General features: G+C 40.8%; 1 protein-coding gene across 1 annotated transcript in view; it reads left to right on the plus strand.

Annotated features, from left to right (window-relative positions):
• The window catches only part of crhr1 (corticotropin releasing hormone receptor 1), a 185,227-nt gene extending 160,940 nt beyond the window's left edge, over positions 1-24,287 (plus strand). The window contains exons 7-13 of the mRNA XM_059006700.1: positions 1,802-1,955; positions 2,333-2,393; positions 4,592-4,664; positions 5,334-5,419; positions 10,078-10,213; positions 10,733-10,774; positions 24,120-24,287. Of these exons, the coding sequence (XP_058862683.1) occupies positions 1,802-1,955; positions 2,333-2,393; positions 4,592-4,664; positions 5,334-5,419; positions 10,078-10,213; positions 10,733-10,774; positions 24,120-24,260 (693 nt within the window). The 3' untranslated portion in view covers positions 24,261-24,287. The remainder of the gene's footprint in view (positions 1-1,801; positions 1,956-2,332; positions 2,394-4,591; positions 4,665-5,333; positions 5,420-10,077; positions 10,214-10,732; positions 10,775-24,119) is intronic.
• The last annotated feature ends 1,230 nt before the right edge of the window (positions 24,288-25,517 follow it).

The following is a 25,517-nucleotide window of genomic DNA, read 5'->3' on the forward strand; positions in this document are numbered from 1 at the left end:
TTCACCTGCTTTAGGGAATTTAATGTATTCTGTGACATGGTGCACACAAAGCACCAGACACTTTAGCTATGCATGTTGATATGGTAGCTTTACTTATGCCATGACAATCCCCCACCATCTCCTGAAAACTGGCATAAAACCGTAATGTTGTTAGCACTTGCAGTGACATACTTCATCTGGTTTCATACCTTAAATTTTGTTCCAGCAAATTGCATAGATTTGTAATTTCCAATCTAGGCAGCCTATACTTCCCTATCAATTCGGCATCGATGTATGGATCAAGGGGGTTCGATCTATCCCTAAACACCCTCTGCCTTCGAATCTCCCTACCGCAATGACAGCGAGCAAGTAAAATTAACGCCATTGCAAATGTGTTCTCTTTTTCTCTATGCTAACTTATCGTTTTGCAATGAAAAAAGGCACTTGCGTTTGCTGCTAAGCACTTGCAGATTTCAATAGAAAACCTGTGAGATCGCAGCCCCTGAAAGATCTGTGATGCCTTCGTGAAACATCAAATTTCATATGCGACCTCACTGCGAGAGCGATTCCTCGCAGATCGCTTTCACGAAACAAGCCCCTGGTACAGTAGTTTAATATTATAGAACGGATTGTTAGAATGCTGATTGGTCAATCAGGGTTCCAAGCCATGACAATATCCATGATATATTATTATGTATTTCTTAGCAGACACCCTTATCCAGGGTGACTTACAATTGTTACAAGATATCACATTATTTTTACATACTATTACATATTTTTTTGTTCACATTATTTTTACATACAATTACCTTGCTCAAGGGTACAGCAGCAGTGTCCCCCACCTGGGATTGAACCCATGACCCTCCAGTCAAGAGTCCAGAGGCCTAACCACTACTCCACACTGCTGCCCTATAGTAACAGTTGCAAATTACTTCTCTAGACCTGAGCTAACTATGTATCACTGCGTCTCATCTGAAATCAAAGAAAACATGAAACGGACCACTACGAAGAGATTCATTTATTATGAAAACAGATTAAAACAAAGCTAAGTATGCCACTATGACAAGCAAAACACAAAAAATTCCACTTAACGGAACAACAACAACAAAAATGTCACAGCGATTTATGTTTGAAGTTGCTTCACTGTAAAAAACAAATAAATAAATAAATAATTAAATAAATAAATATAAGCCTACGTTTTACAGCTGAAAAATAAATAAATAGATTCTGCTTACCTTTTAGTTTTATTTTAAGCACTTTTTTTGTTATTTAAGTCCTCATTTAGAAAGCTGAAACTCAAACAACATAGGAACCATTTTCTGTTGCGGAAGGTTATAAAATTTGTTAATAAATATTCAGAAACTGTATCGATTTCTCTTTTCTGTGTTTATAAAAAGTTGGTAAAGCCATTTTATAAAAGCAATAAGGCACTAAAATCAAGCAGTAACCATATCCACAATAACCCATGCCCTCTTGTGCCTTATTTCTTCATTAGACACACTGGCGCATACGTCGCACCAGTGTATTAGTCGCTCCCCCCTTTTAAGGGCCTCGCAAAAATGCCTACAAAATCGACTTTTAACTTTTGTTACGGTAAGCAGAGCCATGATTGAAATGTCCAAAATCCTAACAGGAGTCAACAAAGTATTATTATTATTACTATTACTATGAATTTATTTTGTATTATTATTATAATTGTTTATACCTAATTATAATGCTGAATGCATACTTGAAAATTTAGATTTAAACAAACACCTTTTTAAGCGAGCTTAAGTAAAAATGGGTATCTTTTAAGTGTGATGTTTTCTGCATTCTTTTTCAGATCTGGTGTCGACTAGTTACAGCCTTATACAATTATTTCCATGTGACAAATTTCTTCTGGATGTTTGGAGAAGGCTGTTATCTTCATACTGCCATCGTCCTGACCTACTCTACTGACAAGCTTAGGAAATGGATGTTTATCTGTATCGGATGGTGTAAGTAACCCCTTGTCGTGTGCAAATTCTATTCACAAAAGTCTCTCAATTACAGTCAAATCCCATTCTACGGTACCACCACAACCAAGTTTAAATAGTCATAATAAAGAGAGATGTTCAAGAAAGGTCTAAATAGCAAGCTTGGATGTAATTCAGTAATACAATAAGCTCACAAAACACTGTTAACCACTTTTAGTATGGTGTCAGATTTGAGTTGTTCAAAAGCTTGACTTTTTTTCTCCATAGTACATTTTCCTTGCTCTATAAGCAATAGCTTTCCCTGGTTAAAGGAAAGATATTAATTAGGCCCATTCGATTTTAGACACGTGTCTATGATTAAAAGTGTTATAAAACTAATAGCAATGTTTTCTTGGCAGGCATCCCTTTCCCAATCATTGTTGCGTGGGCCATTGGGAAGCTTTATTATGACAATGAAAAGTAAGTATGCTTTTGCCAGTAAGTTGTCCATTGTACTGAACTCCACTCCTTTATGTTTTTTTTTTATTCTCACAGTCTCAGTTCTTAGCCTGCTTGCATCTGGATGACTGTTATTAATGTTCTCCTGTGTGAGATCAATACATAATCAATTCCAAATTAGGGCAGTGCATTTCAAGTCAGCCTAGCTTCTTAATAGTACCTTGCGGATTGCAGAGTAATCCTGTAGTAACCAGAACTCAATGAGGTGTTCATCTAGCCTTACAGAAGAGTTTTGCATTGTCCTCCTTTTCTCTTTGTTATAAACTAACTACTGCAACTTTCTGGACTTGTGTAATGCATTTTATCATTCAGTTTATAGATGCAGTGCCCTAAATCTGATTTAGAGAAAAAAAAGTAAGATAAAAAAGGGTCTATAAAATGGTAATTTTCCTTTCAAGTGACGGTCAAAAATGAAATATTTATTTTGGAAATTGTTTCACTCTTAATGGAACTGCCAAAATGTGCAGAAATTAACTTCTAATGTCTACTGCCACTTATTGTTGTATCGAACCCTATCTGGGCCCACTTGTGCAATTGTGCTTATTTAATTTTTTTCTTCTTTGCACCCATTAAAAACGTTAGTATGTGGTTTACATTATGAGATGACGATATTGTTTAAAAACGGCACTCACATTAAACAAATGATGTGAAGTAGGGAAAAAGACTTCAAAATCAGCAAAATTGTAGAAGTACAGTAGATTACAGTATACAAGGTCAAATAAAAGTACACTGAAGTTATATTTCTTATTTAAAGATATAGGGAATGTTTGTTTTTAACCTTACAGCAATAACTAAACCTTTAAGTAGTATTTGCTGAATGTTCATTTGTAGGCCCCCTGGGTTATTGAAACATCATGTAATTTACAGTAGTGTGCAAATGTATTAGAACACCTCCAGATGTGACATTCATATCCTTTTTCGGTCAGTAATCAGTGATATAGAAACAATAGGCACTCATGTGTGCAAATGTGTTAGACGACTTTGTGCTTTAATTAGACATATTAAACCACTTCTAGAAGGTCTCCTGCATTTTACCATTTGTGGCGATGTGTTCCTGTGGCAAAGTGGTAAGTGGTACTTGGTACATGCAGCTGCAGTGCAGTAACCCAACAAGAAACAACAGACAAACAAAGTACGGGTGAAAAAGGTTTCTGTTTATTTTAATCCAAGGGTCTGATGACCAAACAGAAATAAACAATGATGGCTGGCAATTAACAATTATCCCACAAGAACAATAATCCCAATGCAAATACCCAAACACAAACACGGTCACCTCTCCCAGTGAGTGCTGTAGTGCTGGTAGTGAATTTACAATGTTATTTAGTGAACAGTGCGTTGTTGTCCAGGTTTTGTGCTGGCCGTGGGTGACAGCTCCGGATCGTGTTTAGCTGTCTAGTCTAAATACACAAGACAAACAAGACGATATAGAAAGACTGACAAAAACAAACAAAACACTCACATTCTTTTTAACACAGAATACCGGTCCTTTCGGTTCATTTGCATAACCACAACAAAGGCACAGATTGCGTTGCTCCGTCCCCTACTTATACCGTCACTCATTACCCCTTGGTAAACGATTGCAGCCGCTCCTCCAATTCATGGCTGCCACATCATTTCCCTTCCAGGTCGATGAGTTCATGTACAGAAGCTCCGCCCCTTTTCTAAATGATGACTTCCTTTTAACCCTAGGAACTAAGTGTCAGGCCAAGCAGTCCAGGATACTCTGTTCCCATTACTTAGCGCCCTCACAGGTCGGGAGGGAGATTTACCACCAAGAATCATTGTCTTTCTGTCAGTTCCCTTTCTCTTACTATTTTAAATCAATGACATGTGTGGCCTATTAAAGTGTAGCATGTGTGCCCTCAATTAAATTAGACAATCACTAATTTTCCTATTTTTGACAATTTTCCAAGATTTTCAGTTACAGTGCTTTGATTTCTTATGCACAACAAATCAAAACTACAGAAGCAATGGAGTGTTCTGATACATTTGCATACTACTGTATATTTTTTAAAAAAATGCAGTGGCTCAGTTTTTAGCATTATTTAATGCACATGGACTTTAGTTAATTGCACCTAATTTTATATGATAAAACTGCAAATTACTGACCCATACAATTGTGCATTTGGTAGACTAACCTTTATTATCCAAAATGCCAGGTGCTGGTTTGGGAAGCGGGCTGGTGTTCACACAGACTACATCTACCAGGGGCCCATGATTCTGGTACTGCTGGTAAGGAGAAGCATCTGGTTTGATTGGGTTATAGGTTACACTTCTCATTCATTTTTAAACGGATCACAATTCATGTTAATGCTACCTTCCTTTGCAGTTTTATTTAGTTATGTAGATGTCCCAGAATGTTTACAGTGTGGAGGAGGGATGCTCATTTTTTATTTGGTAACTTTATTATAAAGCAATCTTTATGTAAAAGATTATGGTAGACTGACATCTATTAATGGCATTGATTACAGAAAATGCCTTCAGCCATATCAAGAACACAATTGGTGGTTCTGTGATGTTTTTTATAGTGACATTTGTTTGAGACAGCCTGTAAGATTTATGTTAACAAGCTATAAAAAGTTATAAGGACTAAACAATGATGCGTCATTTGGCATATATTCGAATAGGGCCATAACCAATTTCTATAACCTACAGGGAAAATACATAATCAGACTGTAAGCTTAATGAATTACATACTTTAAATGGATAGTTGTGCAAATGATATCTAAACTGAAAAATACCACTGTCAGTAAATCTGTCCACTTATATACCAAAACTTTAGACCCATTTTTAAAATATAGTTTATTGCACAGTGTTTCATTGCTAATATTTATTTTTTTGGATAGTGATACAGTATGGATATTGAAAATATGAAGTCACTTCTTTTACTCTTTTCTCCAGATCAATTTCATTTTTCTCTTCAACATTGTGAGAATTCTCATGACAAAACTTCGCGCCTCAACTACATCTGAAACAATACAATACAGGTAAGAGTATAAAAAGACTAAATACCAATTAAACAAGCATGCTTAATTATTATTATTAATATAAGCTTTAACTGGTGAGCGTGAGCAATCTTTTTCAATAGACTCATCCAGTTGATACATGCGCTCATTAACACCAGCAGCAGGGCGCGACCCCCCCCCCCCCCCCTCACCCCCACCACACACATCAAGCAACACAGAACTATATAACTTTGGCAGGAGATATAGATCATTACATGCTATTAATTGCATATAAGAAATCAGGAAATCTACCAATGATCATTAGGGGGTTGTCAAAATAACAGTAAATCCTATTCAATTCTAAAGTTAAAAAAACCTTTTCGTTTAATGGTAGTTCCTGTGTACACACTTTGTTTTAGTGATGTATAATAAATGTAAATGTAGTATTACCCTTAACTATACAAGTGTATATAAGTGTATATAGAGGGTATACTTTTATATCATGTGTAGAGGGTGTCTCATACTGTTATGATAGATGCTATTTCTCACAGAACCTCTTAGCTTCACTGTGCAGTCCTCCTCCCAAACAGCCCAAAATGGCATTTATTATTATTAACAATAGACACCCTACACAAAGCACAATAACATATATTATTAATGAACATAAACTAGAGAGCAAAGCTGTCAATTTAGGCTTGCTTCAACTGTACTTAATACTCAATGTGTAGGTTTCTATTTCTGAGGGAAAGTGGAATAAGCTCTGTAATCCAATCAGGCATGTGAATATGAAAAAGCAGTACAGATATAGAAATGGCCCAATTACTAGAGATGGACAGATGTGATCAGATTATTGTCCAGCAGTGTAATGTAATTTCCCCCGTTTGATATTTTAGAACTGAATTATGAGTATCCTAAAATGAAATTAATCACTACTATTGAGCAGAGTAAATCAGAGTTTAATTTACAGTAATTATGTTAGAAATATGGGGTTGGTGATAGGAAACAAATTTGGCGTCAACCAGAAATTAAAACATCTATTCCATAATTGAAATTTGGCAGGAGATAATTCTATTAATACTTGGCTTTTGTAGAACAAACAATTGCAATCATTTAAAATCAGGTTTTTAACAAACATGCAAATGGAGGCTCCCGAGTGGCGCATCCAGTAAAGGCACTCCACGCGGAGTGCAGGATGTGCCCTATAGCCTGGAGATTGCAGGTTCGAATCCAGGCTATGTCACAGCCGACCGTGACCGGGAGTTCCTAGGGGGCGGCGCACAATTGGCTGAGCGCTGCCCGGGTAGGGAGGGCTTAGGTCGGCAGGGGAATCCACGGCTCACCGCGCATCAGCGACCCCTGTGGCCGATAGGGCGCCTGTGGTTCTGCAGTGGAGCCGCCAGATCTGTGTTGTCCGGCACTATAGGTCTGGTGGCATTGCTGTGGATCTGCAGTGCGAATAATGACGGCTTGGCAGGAGCATGTTTCGGAGGACGCGTGTTCCAGCATCCGTTTCCCGAGTCGGCGGGGGGGTTGCGAGCGGTGAGCCGAGGATACAGATTATAATTGGGCATACTAAATTGGGGAGAAAACCGGGGTAAAAAATTGGTGACGACTAAATTAAAAAAAAAAAAGAAAACAAACATGCAACTGTAGGCTGTTTTGTGTGTCTGTTGCTGCATGTAACACATCATGCCCTGCAATTGACTGCTAGACAGGAAAGTGCTGATTAACTAGTTAGCTGCAGAAACTGCCAGGCATACAAGAATATGAGAGGAATTCGAGAGACCCATAGAAAAACAAATAGGTTAATAACAAATACTGTACAACCACTCCCTCGTTTTATCGGACGTCAGGGTCCAGTATAGATTCATATAAAAAGCAGCACACCATTTTAATTCGTACTTCGGAAGGTAATTGCTTCTCATCAACTTCAGTCTCCAATTAATTTCATGAGTCTTCCTCTCCTTTCTCAAATGCACAAACCCACTGCATTGAAAGAATCCATTGCCAACAACAACATAGGAGGCTTGTTGCTAGGGAGCTGACGTCACTGCCTTGTGACATTTGCCAGTGCATTGCTGCCACACGTGAACACCTTGTTGGCTAAAATAAAAAAAAAACACTTCAGCAAGTAGATATTTAATTTGCTTTGTGTTATTGTGCAATATGTGTGTATATGATAACAGCCAATATTAATGCTCTGTTATTAATTGTTTTGTATATTGTTGTTTGTGATGTGCAGTACGAAATAAAAGGAACAGTAATAAGTGCCTATGTATATTGCAGCTAAGGCATACGCAGTTAGATAGTAAAAATGGGGATCCAACTCCAGGACTGCGATATATCCGAATACACAGTATAGTGAGGGGCGATATAACGAGGGGTGGGAGTATAACAAGTCTGTGTTTCTTTAGTTGCCAGCCTTTATAAAAGTAAGAGCCTGCACCATCACGTGGTATGCCGTTTAACTCTATATTGTAAATATTTCTGAATATGTTTTATGGCTATAGATGCAATACTATTTCATTTAAAGGACAACATTGTCAGTTGCTTTTGCCAATACTGTGTAAAGAGTATCTGTTCTGGCCAGGTGTCATTAAGGTTGTCACCTGCTTCTTGCTTGTTTAAACAACAGGTACCTACCATGATAAAACGTATGTTGAAATATGTTTTGTTGTAGTTTTTTTTTTTTTTTTTTTTTGTTCTGGTCATTTATTCACTGTTTTCAAATGTTGTGGTTAAATGTGTTATATGTAAAAATGATTTTGAATTCCTGATTTGTATGAATTAAACCACCTGTAGCAGGGTAGTGTCAAGAAAGAGACAGATGCAAGGAAGCTGCAGTTTAAGTGCTAAAGCGCACATTTAATAAACAAAATAACACAGGAACAAATAAACAGGCACACGGGCTAAAACAAAAAGATTTAAACAAAATACACAAATTTACACAAAAAACTGCTGTCAGGCTGGGCATTCGCCTTCACTGAACAGATCTAAACAAACAGCAACACACAGATCAAAAACTCACCAAACTCCTCCCAGATACAGGATTTCTGCCTGCTTTTATGCAGGTGGCCACTCCCCAATTAACAAACTGGAAAATGGCCACGCTTGTGGTTTCTGACAGAGACATTAACCCTGTCCCTGCCACACACCTCCCCTCGTGCACAGAACACATGGCCCCCACGGCCAGATCCCCCTTTAAAGTTAAAGTCTTGCCCATAGTCCTGTGCCATGAGGGGAGGCGTCAAGGGGCCCATGGGTGGCAATGTTATCGGTGGCCAGGCTAGCAGTTACAATGCTGTAAGCAGCCATGCTGACAGCACACAGGCTGGCTCTTCCAGCTGGGGCAATCCTGGCAGCGGAAAGGCTGCTTTATTCGAACATGCAGCCTGCAAAATCAACGCTGGCAGCAGGGCAGGGCAGGCAACCCCGGGCGGTGCAGGAGAAGCAACCCCGGGCGGTGCAATACAGGCCAGGAGCGGACCCTCGGGAGGCGACGGCTGGAGCGGACCCTCGGGAGGCGACGGCTGGAGCGGACCCTCGGGAGGTGGTGCTGACCACTCTGGATGTGGTGGCAACGCTGGGCACTCTAGACGTGGCGGTGGCACTGGGCACAGCAGACGTGGACGTGCAACTGGCTTTCGCCAGGCTCCCCTCAGCAGCAAGTGCAGTGCCTGCTGAGGTTTGCCCGGCTGTTGTCATATAGACTCCACAGGCCGTGGGGCTTTTTGATGCACTGGAGAGAGCAGGGCTTCTCCCTCTCACGCTGGAGACAGCGTGGCTTCTCCCTCTCGCGCTGGAGACAGCGGGGCTTCTCCCTCTCGTGCTGGAGACAGCGGGGCTTCTCCCTCTCGCGCTGGAGACAGCGGGGCTTCTCCCTCTCGCGCTGGAGACAGCGGGGCTTCTCCCTCTCGCGCTGGAGACAGCGGGGCTTCTCCCTCTCGCACTGGAGACAGCGGGGCTTCTCCCTCTCGCGCTGGAGAAGCGGGGCTTCTCCCTCTCGCGCTGGAGACAGCGGGGCTTCTCCCTCTCGTGCTGAAGATGGCAGAGGCTCTCCCTTCCTGGCTTTCCTTCGGGACCGGCTGCTCCTCTCCTTCTTGCTCTTCTGGTCTGTCGGCAGCTCCTCTTCACCCTAAAGAGGGCATCACACCGCATAATACCCAAGCTCTCCACTGGCCAGGCACCAACCTTAGTCCTCCAAGCCAGCAGGGAGGGCGTCCAAAACACCATCCCAGGTGGCTTGGAAGGCAGAGAGGTCCTTCTCTAGCAGTTCCTCCTGTCATTTGGGGTTGAGCGGTTGATACGTGTCAATCCTCGCTACAGTCAAAGCACCACTCCTCCCACCTAAGGCAGGTGAAGCAGATGTCCCAACCTTGGTCCATTATTTTAAAAAAATGCAAATCAGGGGTTTTGCAGCCAGTACAGGGTTAGGCTTATGATCCCAGTTATGTTAGGTGTTTTAAATTAGAAGTTTAATAAAACTAAGCCATTCTTATTCCTCATTTATTTAACATTTTGTAACTGTTCATCATTGTTTTAGTTTTTTAAAAAGTCTACTTTTTTTACAACTTTTCCCACATCAGCTTCTCTGTTGCACTGCCCTGACCTGTTCTTGAGTGTTACCGATTCTTCTCTCTCTCTCTCTCTCTCTCTCTCTCTCTCTCTCTCTCTCTCTCTCTCTCTCTCTCTATCTCCAGGAAAGCTGTGAAGGCGACACTCGTGTTGCTGCCCCTCCTTGGGATCACCTACATGTTGTTCTTTGTCAACCCAGGAGAAGATGAGATTTCACAGATCGTATTTATATATTTCAATTCGTTTCTGGAGTCATTTCAGGTATTTTACTCGTAAGCATTTTCCCTGTTGAATTTGAATAAATATGGAAGAAACAAAAAGGTGTGCTGCACTTTGCAGGATTCAAACCATGTCAAGATTTCTCTCTGAAGATCCCTCTCAGTCCCATCTGCTAATCATATTTCTACCACTGCAGATAATACCTAGAGTCAAAACAACCTACGATTCAGTTTGTATGCATCACTGTATCAAACTTGCTGTGCCTAGTGCTGCAAATAAAACTAACATAGATCAGACGTAAGAGTAAATTTGTGTCAGCAAATGAGCAAGGGGCACACAAGTTTTGATTTTCAAAGCACAATACAGTTCACTGTCCTGGAATTGTTAGCTGATGTGCTCTTGTAATGTAATTTATATATTGATGAAATGCACTTAAATGTAACATTAACTGCAGAGCAAGAGAGGTATTGGCAAAGATCGATGATGGATTTTGTTTTGCACTGTGTTGTGGAAATGCGTTATTGTTTTTCTAATTCTTTTTTTTTTTTACCTCCCCATCAGGGCTTTTTTGTCTCTGTGTTTTACTGCTTCTTGAACAGCGAGGTAAGTAGGTTCATGACCTTTACTTATCTTGTCGTAAACAGGCTTTCTATGAAAACTTACTGTCAAACGATAATCTACAGCATGTCATTAGACTATTACTCTTCACACGCAATGTTATTTCAGCACAGATTGCTATTAAATTATTATGCAGCAGAAATCCAACCAAACCATGTACATGCACTCTCAACCATGCAGTTACAGTAAACTGCTAAACATGTATTTATAGCCTTGTGGTCATATTATTGCCCAGATGGAAAGTGCATCACAATTCAATTAGAAAACATACCTGAGCTCATATCTGTCCTTTCTAAAAGCGCACTATTGGATGTTTGATTTGAATGTATTTAATGTATGAATTGTTGAAACAGTGTCAGATTTGCCAGTGTTGAGATCAGTTGAATATCCTCCTATATAACAGTGGACCCTGAACTGAGTTTCAATCAACTAGTATTGGATATCCAAGGGTAACAACACAAAACATGTTGCTTAATAAATAATACAATATTTTTTCTGTGAAGTCCCAATACGTGACAGGTATGTTTTCTGTTGGGGATTCGCCAGGCCCCATGTCTGCTTCATGGCATTTAATTTAAAACCACTCAAACTCACCTTTATTGAGAAGAAACAACTCTCCATGGCCTTCAGCAGACAAACCATATCAAATAAATTGTATCTCACTTTAAACAAAGTTATTGCCTAGGCACCATTCTGTAAGTGGATGTTGACACTTCACAGCCTTGGGCTGTGGAAACTGTAGTACAGGGAACAAGCACTTACTATGAGAACGCAGATAGTTTTACAAACCAGATTATGTTGATTCGGTGAGATGTTTTCTTCAGATATTTTAACTAGAACAAGGGTATTAACCAGAAACAGACGCTGAGATGACTGCAACAGTGACTCACACATTCTCTCAGACTGTAGCATTGAGAAAGGGGGTGTCAGCTCTTGCCAAACATGCTAAATCTCTAAAAAATAAAAATAGCCTCACTCACCAATTTAGGATGTTTTATAACACTGGAGAGCTCCTAGATGTTTAAATGAATATTAATCTGGTTGAATTTGACAGCTATCTCTGCGTTCGCTATTGCATGGGTCTTGTATATCTTGGTATCATTTGCTCAGGAAATTGTTCTGCTAAAACTTTATATCACATTTCAGATACAGTTATCGGAAGGTTGTTTAACCAGTGTTATAAATGTGCTTGAAAAAATCCTGCTCTCTGATTGGGGCTGCTACGATTAAATAGAAAATCGATTTTTCGATTGATTCCATTCCTTATTATATACATCTATATAAATACTGGATAATCGATTAAATAATTACGTTTTTTTAATGTGCATAGTTAATAACATTATTTAAGTTTATCAATGAAAATGCACTGAACAGTATTTCTGCCAGACAAGCAGTGTTAACTAGCATCTGATTTGCTGGTGCCACCTATCAGCGAATCCGTTTTGAAAATGCTTTGTAAGTACGCCCCTCTGTGTGTTCAATGTTAACAAAAAAAAAAAGCGTGCACTTAGAATCTAGAGCAGGACGACAGTGATGTTAAACACAATTTTGTATTTGTATTATTATTAGGCTTCCAAGCCAGAATGGCTGGGAAGCCTATTCTTCTTCTTCTTCTTCTTCTTCTTCTTCTTCTTCTTCTTCTTCTTCTTCTTCTTAGGCTTCCAGGCCCATAGGGTTGTAAAGCCTATTGTTATTGCTGGGATTATTATTTATTTATTTATTTATTTTTCTTTCCGCCAAAAGTTACTCGAAAACTTACCAGATTCAGTAGGTTGGTAGATGCTTATGGGAAGATGGAAAATGCTAAATAATTTATGTCCTAGGTCACATGATTTGGCCGCCATATTGGATTGAAAAAAACATTTTGCCTAAATCTCAAAATTCGTCTTTCGAAAACCACTTATTGCAGACTGCTGAAAGTTGGTATAGTTGTTGAGGGATAGTCCAAGATTAACTGGTGTTCGTAAGATGCTGAAGGTTGTGTGGTATGGCGGCCATGCTGCATGACATCATCAACATAAAAAACTGCCTAATAACTCCTTATAGAGTGCAGATAGAGCCATGGTTACTATGGAACACATATAGTAACCCATATATGCTCTATCAAAAAATGTCATTACCCATAACCTTTGACCTCTCCTAAAGGTCAAATGTAAAACTGGCTTATGACTCCTTATAGGGTGCACATTGGGTCATGGTTACTATGTAAAAATGGCATTCTGCACTATTGGCTAAAGTGTTTGGTACTGGTACTGGCATTCTGCACTATTTGCTAAACTGTTTGGTACTGGTACTGGAATCCATAAAGTTGCTGGGAACTCTAGTTATTATTATTATTCTTCCATTAACTTCAAAATGCTCCTGTTCACATACGGTGCAATCAATTAATATGAAACTTGGTAGGTATCATTGCGTGTAGATTACAGTTCAGATGCAAAAGAATTGCACTCCTGCCTCAACCAAGATGGCGACCTGACGCATTTTTTGGAAAAACCTTTCAAAATATTCTTCTTGGGAACCAGTGAACCGATTGATCTGAATCTTAACATACGTCATCAGCAACCAAACCCACTTCAAGTTTGCGAATCAGAAGTTAATGCGATAAATTTTACTATCAAGATGGCTGCCACCAAATTTGCTAAAACGCGCCCCGAACATCAAACTGCTTCTGTTTGCAAACCGTTTAACCAACTAACTCTGAAGTGAAGAGTCTTGGGAGATGGTACGACGGGGATCTAAAGGACACAGTTCGTGTGGGAGAAGTTAGACAACAAGCAGTGGAAGGGTTGAAGAGCATAGACAGCTGCGCTCTACCAGGTAAACTAAAACTCTGGTGCTTTCAGTTTGGTCTACTGCCGAGGTTGCTGTGGCCACTGACTGTGTACGAGGTTTCTTTGACAACAGTAGAGAAGCTGGAAGCTTAAATCAGTTCATACATCAGGAAATGGTTGGGAGTTCCACGCTGCCTCAGCAGAGTGGGACTTTATGGTAAAGGAATACTGCAGCTACCAGTCTCTGCTCTAACCGAGGAGTTTAAGTGCGCCAAGGTCAGACTGGAAATGACATTAGTAGAGTCACGCGATAAATGCGTAAGGGAGGCAGCACCTGTGTTGAAAACTGGAAGAAAGTGGGCGGCAAAGAAAGCTGTGGAAGATGCAAAGGCTGCCCTTCGAATTGGTGATATCATGGGGCAAGTTCAGCATGGAAGAGGGGGTCTTGTTTTCAGTTCAACTCCTCCTACATGGCACAAGGCGGCCCCAGCTCAAAGGAGGAAGATGGTAGTCAACGAGGTGCAAAAGCAGGAGGAGAGGATGAGGTGTATAAAGGCCATTTCCCAGGCCAAGCAGGGAGAATGGATGAGATGGGAGAGTGTGGAACAACGCAAGATTGGCTGGCAAGACCTATGGTCAATGGAACAGAGCAGGATCAGTTTCCTCATCAGGTCAACATATGATGTTCTCCCATCACCACAGAACCTAAACCTCTGGGTAGGAGAGGATCCCTCATGTCCTTTGTGTTCATCACCTGCAACATTAAGGCACATTTTGACAGGATGTAAGGTGGCTCTTAGCCAAGGACGGTTTACTTGGCGCCATGACCAGGTGCTGCGATGTTTGGCCTTAGCATTGGAAGACAAGCGTAACATGACCAATAAGTTGCCACCTGTTCCATCAAAACATTACACACAAAAGACAACATTCCTCCGCCCAGGAGAGCAACCACCAAGAAAAGGTGTTAAAACCAATACTCGCCCAGGACAACTGGAAGCTGCTAGAGACTGGAATATGCTGGCAGATGTTGGTCAACGGCTTATTTTTCCACCTGAGATTGCCACCACTAACCTTCGACCAGATATTGTCTTGTGGTCTGGATCAGCACTCCTTGTTCACCTGGTAGAGTTAACAGTGCCATGGGAGGATGCTGTAGATGAGGCGTATGAGAGGAAGAAACTGCGGTATGCTCAACTAGCCACTGAAGCGGAACAGCGAGGATGGAGAGTTCGGGTTTACCCAGTGGAAGTGGGTTGTCGAGGATTTGTGGCACACTCTACAACCTGGTTTCTCAGAGACGTCGGATTCAGTGGCCAAGAGTTGCGTCGCACAGTGAAGAACTTATCTGAAGCAGCAGAGAGGAGCAGCAACTGGCTGTGGTTGAGACGGAAAGAATCTGGCTGGGGACAGGTAAGTAAGCTGGGCTGAGTTGAGTGGGGGACGGAGGGGGGTGATGCTGGGACGCCAGAATCACCGTCGAGCCCTCTTGAGGTGTCGTGGGCTAGTCGACGAAACACTGAGGATGGAAGGTGCCCACTTGAAAACCCCAGAGATGTACCCTACTTAGCTCAATCCAGACGGTTGTCATGCTGATGCGCTGGGGAGGCCACACTTTGGTTGATCCCCGGAGCCAGCATCGCAGCCGTTGTGTGTGCTGATGCGCCAGGGAGGCAAAATAAGCTGATCCCTGGAGCCAGCATTACACTTCAGCCATTAACACCAGACAGAAGGATATCTACATCATCATATGGAAGGAAACGTAAATGGAGGGAGACACATATGGATCACATTAGTTTACTGTAAAGCTACGTCTTAGTTGGTGCTTATCTTAGCGAGAGCCGAGTTCAAATCAGCATGAAGTTTTAACATCTACTCTCGTGTAATGGAAATCATTAACTTGGTAGGCATCATCCCGGGGACAATGGAATTCAAATATGGAAAAATTGTGTTCTTTTGTAAAACAAGATGGCCACCAGGCCTACATTTTCTTCTTAAATTTAAAACCGCTTCAGTTGAAAAATGGTTTATTTGATTAACTCCAAAGTTGACAAGCATCATTCTGTGTCAATACAATTGACTTTTTCAAAAATGGTGTTTGTGCGTAAACCAATATGGCCACATGACGCATTTCTTTAACCCTTTGCGGTCCTATGTCGGACCTGGTCCGACATTGCAAATATTCCTATCTGGTCCAATGTCGGACCCTGTCCGACATCATCAAAAAGACGCAAAAAATGGGTTTCTAGTCATTTTCTCTCTGGAAAAAGCCAAGAAAACCATTCAATGGCCGAGTGGGAGCGACAGGAGCTGAGACAAGCCAAAAAAAAAAAAGGCCGTATCTCATGAATAGTCATACTTGCCCCTGGCATCTGATAATGGAGGCCATAAGGAAACAAGCTGGCTGTGACTGCATCAGTGCTCAGAGAATAGCACAGACATTTGCAGAGCTTTTTTCAGATGTTATAGTAATAAAATAATGACATTGATCGCATTATTGAGGCGTTTGGTGATAAAACGAATGATCAGGAGATGATTGCTCGGTATGTACGACTATTATTATTATTATTATTATTATTATTATTATTATTATTATTTATTTATTAGCATATGTGAAAGCGATAGCGAATGAAAGGGTGGGGCAGGACTGGAGATGCCTAGTGAGTGCTTTGTTGATATGCAGGGTCTTTTAAACCCGTTTGACTGTGGGGAAAAAAAATACTTTTAAACAGCGTGTCTAAAATTAACTGCGCGTGTGAAAATAAATTGGACCTGACGCGCACTTAATAAATGGACTGCAAAGGGTTAAAAACCTTTCAAAATCTTCGGTCAAATGTAAAACTAGCTTATAATTCCTTACAAAATGCAGATAGGACCTTCGACCTATCCTTAAGTTAAAATGTAAAACTAGCTTATAACTCCTTACGGAGTGTATACAGGTTAGTGGTTACTATAGAACACAGATAGGAGCTCATATATGCTCTATCCAAAAATCACCTTGTCTGTGACCTTTGACCTCTCTAAGGTCAAATGTAAAACTAGCTTATAACTCCTTACAGTGCACATAGTTATGGGTGGTATACAACACATTTAAGAACCCATATATGCTCTCTTCAAAAATTACCTTGATCGTGACCTTTGACCTCTCCTTAAGGTTAAATGTAAAATTAGCTTATAACTCCTTACATTGTCTAGATAGGGTCATCGTTACTATGGTGTTTAAAGTTATAAAGCATTTTGAGATAATGAACTCATGCAGTATTTTGAATTGAAACGCCTCCATTACATTCCAAGGTACTGTAATCTGTTTGGAATAAATATTTTTGTAACACCCCTGTAGTATATTAAACTTGCTTTAGGCTTGTTGCAAATGTTGTTGTTTTTTTTCTCCTGACACTACCAAGGCGTAATTACCGCTCGCATTCAATTGTTGTGCACAAGCTTTTACTGAACAGCAATGATATTAAAAATTATAACGTCGCAGGGAGAGTAATGGAGCGATAATATATGTGTGCAGTACAGTCATCGATATTTACTCGAATGATTATATTTTGTGTGCCTAATTAATCGATTGCTATTTTGAGGCTTAATTGACAGCCCTGTCGGCCATACCCTAATCCCACACAACCTTTTAACAGACACATCACCATTGATTCAAATTCACGCAAAACTTTTATTCTCTACCAACCATTTTAACTACTTCTGAGTTTATAATCCCTGAAAAATCTTCCCAAAGCAAGGCCATCACACTCCCAAAACTATTAATATGTTGCACTCAACATCCTAGTAATGTTTATTCATATAGTCTGAAAATGATTACATATTTCTGAAACTTCATATTTATGAAGAATTAATAAAATAAAATAAATGTATTGTGCAAATTCCAATGAAATGTTGGGCAAAAAAGAAAAAAAAAGTTTAAGATTTAGCCTTACAACCATATTCACAAACAGTTGAGTGCTTCACTTAAGCATGCCAAGGTAACGGGCAGCAGTGTGGAGTAGTGGTTAGGGCTCTGGACTCTTGACCGGAGGGTCGTGGGTTCAATCCCCAGTGGGGGACACTGCTGTTGTACCCTTGAGCAAGGTACTTTACCTAGATTGCTCCAGTAAAAACTCAACTGTATAAATGGGTAATTGTATGTAAAAATAATGTGATATCTGTATAATGTGAAATAATGTATAATGTGATACCTTGTAACAATTGTAAGTCGCCCTGGATAAGGGCGTCTGCTAAGAAATAAATAATAATAATAATAATAATAGAGATTCACATTAAGAAAGCGCACTGAAGTGAGCATTAACACACAAGTGCTGTTTATGAAAATGGCACTAATGCCTTAAAATGAGGTTAGAACAGTTCTTGAAAAAAAATGAATAGCTTCACTTTTAATTCCCAGCGTCCTCAGCAATGTTAATTCTCATAAAGTGTTCTTAATTGCTTTGCTGATTTTTATTATATCTTGATTGCTCTCAAATGAAACCAATGTCAGACTGTCAGAAACCTTTCAAAATTCTTTATTATCTTCAGATGGTGGTGCTATTGAATTACCGCCAGGAAATCTCAGTGCAAACAGATACAAAGCCCTCAATCTCTTTGTACCAAAGCTCAAAACAAAATGACTTTGCTAAAAAGGTGCCATATTTAATGTTTTAAGAGTGCCTCCATCAAGCTGATCTTTGCTGATTGGAGCCATTTCATTGCTCGATTCTAATTGTTTAAACTCTGGTACCGTTTGTGGCAAGATGGCTTGCGGGTGACGTCAGACCAGGGAGGAGACAGAAACAGTACTGGGGTATGGAAGCGCTGTTGCGCAAGTTTATTATAAATAAAAAGGTTGAACACAAAACAAACACTTACACAAAAACAAAATGGCACGATGGCCAAAACAGACAGACACAACAGACATGGAACTAAACAAAACAAGTATCATGCTGGGGTCTAACCAACAGGCGTAGCAATTGTTATTCTGATTTTACTTCACCTCCCGACTCTCCTTCCGCCTCTGAACACACCAAAGATGCGGGTTTTTATACATGTGACCGTCTCCAAATTAGTAATATATTCATCAACCTGGAGATGGTCACATTCTGCATGAGTTTAACATGGATGGGGAATTTTAACCCCATCCATGCTGTCAAACAAAAATAACAAAACATTGTGTTTTTACACACTTAAATAATACCTTTTAAATAACAATAACACAACACCAATACAAAATAATACACATACACACAGGGGCAGTGTACCCCATTATACTGTTATACAATTAAGGCTTGAAGGAATTCACAGATAATTTTTGATTAAATATGCAGTGCATTATTGCAGAATAGAACACAGGCACTAATACTGGCACTCGTTCCAGTATTTGCTGTCTTTACCATCATTCTTAACGGAACAATATATAATCTCTAATCTCAGAATCAGTGAAATACGGCATGTCAACTATGTTTTTCTGTAAAATAACAATCATTTTCTTTTAGTTTACAAATTATATGAATTTTTATTTTTAAACCATAATCTTTATCAAGATTTAATTTCAAAGCGAGTTCTTTGATGAATGTTTTTTTCAGTCTGTTGACAATCACATAACAAAAACTGGGTGTTCCAATGACAAATCTAACACTCATACTATAATAGCTTGGCCTAATTGTCATTATGGACATAAGCGTGTCACAAATGTCACATCTGCTTACAGCCACGATAATCAAAATTGACATTTTCAAAAGCAGTTCTGCCTTTTATATTACCAGGGATCAAATATAGTGAATCCAATTGCAGAGAGATTGTTTTTCAGACACATTAAAGAGGTGTTTAAAAAATAAAATCCACATCTACGTTTAGTGACGCAGGTTGCATACATTCAGAATTAAATAAACAAGTTCATTTTCTTGGGCAATCATAAATCAGCAATAAACAAAAAAATTAAAAAAAGATATAGCATTTTCAACATCAATCAGACTAAAATAGATGTTTTTGTTTTAAACAACTTAAAAACATCTACAATGTTCTGCAATGTTTGACATCAATTCAGTATATACAAACATTTAGATCTTTTCTAGTTGATCTCATGGTTAGTTGCAGCTACAGTAGAACATTGAAGCAAGTTTGAACTACATATTGGGTGATTATGTACCAGGCTGCAACTTTTTATCTATAGTCTTTAAAGCAAAAAATACATTTAAAAGAGGTTCCCTATACAAAAAAGTATATAATGTCTTTATTTGCATGTCCTGATTTATTTACAGAAATTAATTCCCGGTTCATTTGTCTTTCAAGCTTTTAAAATATTGCTAAGGATTCAAGCTTTTCCTGAGTTTTTGATTGTGTATGCCTCACAGATCAGGCTCAACCATTCCAATGATTATTTTATTTTACTGATCCTAAGATCAAAGGTGAGCTGTCCTTTTTGCAAACTTGCATATGGATTATTTTCATGATCAGAGTTTATTGTTTGAGCTCCAATAATGGTTCAAAGTCAACCCTATTTGATAGCAAGTGGCTCAGATCCAAAGGAAGTTTAGCATCCAACTGGTAGCCGGATTAAAATGGTTCCCTTTCAAGTACGAAATGCATCCATTACATAATGGGTTAACTTTGTTTACCTGAAAATTCTGAGACTTACCAAAGCTGTCACGCAGTGAACGGCAACATCCTCACGCCAGCCTCCGCCCCTCCTGAGAGACACTAGGCTCTGTGATGTTGTTTGAACAGCGCCATTTTCTTTTCAGCCTGATTCGAGCAAGCTGCAGAGGTTCATCCTTTCAAACGGTTTCATCGAAAGCAGCGTTGTTGTTTTAAAAAAATAATAATAATATAATTCAATTGTATGTTTACATGTGGAATTAATCTCTGAATTATTATATAATTTAAACTTTTTTTTGAGGTTTTGAGTATGTTTTGTGAGTCCATACGCAGCCTTGTGGCACACCAGGAGCCTGCGGCTTGCCTACACTTCTCCCCCGTGGATCATTTCACCCTCCTCTCTGTGTCACGGTTCACTCCAGCTGGAGTTGTCTCTCTGAGGATTTTTTTCAAGCTAGCTGGGCTCAGATAGTCTTGTATTAGTGCTACCTAGTCTGGGCTTAGGCTAGTGTGTGCACTTGTGTATTGTGTATAGTGTATATTATTTTGTACAGTGTCTGTTGTTACTGGATTATTTATATAGTGGTATGAACAGCCTGTGTCGCTTTCTCCGCTGTTTTTCTTTTCCAGGTGCAATACCAATACGTGAGTAGCAGCATTTTCTGGAACCAGATTGTGTTTGCTGACTCACGCTCCTGTGCAAACACTCTGGTGCTCAGCTGGCTGGCTGGCTACACCGACCGATCCACTGGCAGGAGCCTTCGGATCGGAGAGCTGGTCTTCGTGCCGCAGGGGTGAGCAGCTTTTTAGCACCACACTGTGAAGGCTTTTTAGCTCCGGCTATCAAGTGGGCACACACAGGTCACGGCAGCCTCAGTACCAAGCCGCGGCTGCACCAGCACTGTGCATTGTTCACCGGTACCGCAAGTGCACCATACCGGGACACAGCAGCCTCGGTACCGCACTGAGCCGCGGCCGCACCAGCACTGACCAGTACAGCAACGGTCTGTGCATTGTTCACCGATACCACCCGTGCACCTGCCCGTACATTTCACGGGTAATCCCGTGCATCACCCCGTGCACAGCACTTAGTAGCTGTAGATCCAGGTCCAGTGCATTGCACAGTCTCCTTTGACAGTACCATGTTGGTCTGCCTGTCATTGCAGCTGTACCATCAACCTGCACTGACAGCTGCAGGTACCCTATAAAATTTTTTAAAAAAGTAAAAGTTGGGTCTCGACTGTTGCACTGTTTTTATTATTTTTTCTTTAGACCTGTAACATACTGTACAGCGGTGTTGCTGCTTGTGTTGTTGAGACAACAGGATTATTTGTTACAAGTCTACCGCGTCAGCCCTGTTACAGGAATTACTGTATACAGGAGCTGCAGCTCCCACCCTGTTACACAGCAGTGTTGCTCCTTGAGCAGACGCCCCCTTGAAGGCAGCAACAGTACTGTATACTACTGTACCAAACTGGTGCTATGGGCACCGAACCGGTACCAACCGACCTGTACCGGTCCGGTACAGTCCTGATTCCTACCTGCTACCGACCAGGGTTTTACAAATCCCAATTTGGTTCTAAGCAGGCCTTGTTGACAGTCGAGTTGCTGTTTTTAGCAAGCTGAGGCAGCAACTGTACATTCTTACGGTACATTGCCTGCGATTTGCATAATGACTGGGTTTATCCCTGTGACACATGCAAGGCCAGCCTGCCTGTGGACAAGCAGATGCTCTTCCTGCCTGAGGCAGCAGCATGCAGAGGAAGCACTGGTAAACCACATTTCCGTGAGGCAGCAGCATGCAGAGGAAGCACTGGTAAACCACATTTCCGTGAGGCAGCAGCATGCAGAGGAAGCACTGGTAAACCACATTTCCGTGAGGCAGCAGCATGCAGAGGAAGCACTGGTAAACCACATTTCCGTGAGGCAGCAGCATGCAGAGGAAGCACTGGTAAACCACATTTCCGTGAGTTTTGTGTGCATTCGCCAAGCGTATGTTGGAGAAACTTTTCTCCTGCAGCTCAACAGAGCGTTCTGTTTACATCCCGGTCTGGTACCAAGCAGGCCTTGTTGACAGTCCTGTTGCTGTTTTTAGCAGACAGCAACTGTAGATTCCTTGCTATTGCATAAGGCCTGGGTTTTTATCCCTGTGCCAGTATCCTCAGGGACCAGCACAGCCAGCTGCGCCTGCAGCCAGACCGTTGCCCGGCGCAGAGGCAAGAGCCTCAGGCCAAGCCACAAGGTGAGCAGCAGCCCTAGGGAGCCATCTGGAGCATTGGTGTTAGTACAGAGGTGGTGAGCCTCATTTGGCATTGTCCCCGCTAATTAATAACAGGAGCTGATGACCCACTAGCGATACATGCTTTGGCACACCTGTGGCCGAGGCAGCTGTTGTATGCCTTCCTACCGCTCGCCATGCTCCCGCTGTGTCTGGAGTTACTAGTAGTTCCTTACTGGCCCAGGAGACTGTGGTTTTCAGCTCTGTTGCAACTCCTGAGCGGCCAGTCGTGGAGCCTGCCTGAACATCGCGAGCTGCTCAGCCGGGCACGGGGGAAAGGCATCCCAACCCATCGAGCCTGTGGCCCCTGAACGGCAACATTGAGCATTCTGGGGTTTTCTCAACAGGGTTATTAACACCCTGCAGAATGCCAGAGCATCGTCCACGTGTTCCCAGTATGGGTACAAGTGGGGCATTTTTCAGACATGGGGCTTGACTCCAGGTGCTCAGTTCCTGGCGGGGCAATTCGTAAAAAGGGCAAGGAGGCTGCGCCCTCCCCTTAAGGACCAGTGGCGGCTGAACGTAGTGGTTAAGGCACTCATGAAGCCGCCCTTTGAGCCCCTGCATTCAGCTGAGCTGAAGCATCTGTCTTTTAGACAGCATTTTTGCTTGCCATCACCTCTCCAAGCGGCGGAGCTGGAGTTTCCATCTTTGCCCTGTTCGGGCATTAGCTTATTACATTGACAGAACAAAAAGTTGGATTGCAGAGACAGTCAAGATTGCTTATAAACAAGCCAACTGGCCCCCTCCTGTGAAGGTCACTGGTCACTCCACAAGATGTATGTCTACCACGGGTGTTGTTCCAGGGTGCATCTGTCACTGACATTTGTAATGCTGTAGTATGGGCTACAGCCCATACTTCACAAGATTTTACAGACTACCTGTGCTGGATCCTCAAAACCCTGGCTTTGAGACCAGAGTGCTAACGACGGCTTCTATGTCGAGACCGGAAGAACCTGCAGAGAATTGATCCTGATATGTACTAAAAATAATAAATAAATAAATTGGCAGCCTTACCGTCTGACCCTCTCAGATTTAAGTCGTTCTGCAAGTAATGCACTTTGAGACGGCTTAATGGATACATTATGTACTTGAAAGGGAACATTAGGTTATTGTCATAACCCTGGTTCCCTGAAATAGAAATGTATTCATTAAAATTTTCAGTCGCTGCATACATTACATGCAGAAGGCTGAACAAGAAAAAAGTTGACTGGCGCAGTTCAAACATCATCACAGAGCCTAGTGTCTCTCAGGAGGGGCAGAGACTGGCATGTTGACGTTGCCGGTCACTGCGTGACAGCTTTGGTAAGTCTCAGAATTTTCAGGTAAACAAAGTTAACCCATTATGTAATGGATGCATTTCTATTTCAGGGAACCAGGGTTATGATAATAACCTAACGTTCTTGTTACTCTTCCCGCATTTATTTTATTTTCCTGATTGAATTGTCTCCTTGAATTTGTTTCCAAGTTTTTTATATACAGTATATATATATATATATATATATATATATATATATATATATATATATATATATATATATATATATATATATTTGAAGCTATGGATGAATCACCTACAGTACAGCATCCACTTAACTAACTTCCCCTAGTCCCCACTCCAGAAAAGTCCTGCGAGTCTTTAAACTCTATTGAATCCACCTGCTGTATAATGTAGGTTTTACCTTATTTTCACCAACAGGTGCGATCTGCGGTGAGGAAAAGATGGCACCGGTGGCAGGACAAACACTCGATCCGGGCCCGAGTGGCTCGAGCCATGTCCATCCCAACCTCTCCAACGCGGGTGAGCTTTCACAGCATCAAGCAATCCACAGCTGTGTGAGGGGGAGGGCAGCGCCAAGACAGCCGAAAACTCAGCTAACCAGGGAACACACAATGGTGCAAACAGGGTACAAGAAAACAACATCACAAAGTGGAGACACAAACGCAGGAATGGAATTTGCCTTCCTAATCTGTAGAAAACAACAGCAAGCATTTCTCAGAGTGTGAGAGAGGATGGTGGATTCATGCCACCAAAGACACACTAATGTAAAAAGCGAAAGAAAGACAAAAGTCCCAAATGATCAGATTTTTACTATAAATAGCTTTAAAAAAAGAGGGCTTTTTCTTTCTTTACGTGACTTTATTATAGCTTCTGTCAATATTTTCTACAGAATATACAGAGCCCTTTTTTGGTTGTGTTTGTGGCTTTTTATTTTTAATGCAGCTATAGCTTAAAGGTTATCAATAACCCTCTCAGTTCTGAATCTATATTTCTATAAAAACAAAAGAGAAAATGGAGGGTACTTGAAAGCTATAAATAAAACCAAGTTAAATTGAGCACACAGATATCTAGAGTCCCCCTCCACCCCTGTTTTATACAGTTATATTTCAAACCAGTTCTTTATTCTTCAAGTACTTAAATCAGTAATACTCAGCACTTTTCTTTTATTTTAGAGAATAACAGCTCAAAGGGGGAGGTCTACGCATTGCTGTTGCTGTGGTCCTAATAATATGAACAATATTTCAGGGGCATACAGGTGTGATTGATCAGTATTTAAAAAAAAAAAAAAAAAACATTTACTATTTAAAACATAGTTTGAGGAAGTTAATTCAATCAGATTTGATGGTGCATGAAAATGTACAGCACTGCAGACTTGTATACATGAAAGATAACATCACTGAAAACAGCAGTCAAGCAATATCGTTTGGATAAACAAACATGACAAAGGGTACATTGAAAGCAGTCGCAAAATGAGTGAAGTCAGACGGTTGAAGTCAGACTTAGTGCGGAGGCGGCACTTGACTGACCTTTTCTTTTTATTAAAATCCAGGCCCTTAAAACAAGGAAAGACCAAAGCACTTGTCAAATATCAGCTATAACTTGCGGAAGTGTTTAGTATCTCAGATTGCATCTACTTGTACACTTGATGAGCCCTGTAGTTATTGCTTATTTATGGTGCAATTTGATTACAGTAGTCCTCTTAGTTACTTAGTGCTGAAAGAGTTAGTCAGTATTGCAGTTGAATCTGAATTACTTCAGGGAGACACAGTGAAGAGGCTTACAGGGAAGGTGATTATGTTTTGTAACAAGTTCTGT

Source organism: Acipenser ruthenus, chromosome 33 (assembly GCF_902713425.1).
Source record: "Acipenser ruthenus chromosome 33, fAciRut3.2 maternal haplotype, whole genome shotgun sequence".
In the NCBI taxonomy this organism is placed as follows: Eukaryota; Metazoa; Chordata; class Actinopteri; order Acipenseriformes; family Acipenseridae; genus Acipenser; species Acipenser ruthenus.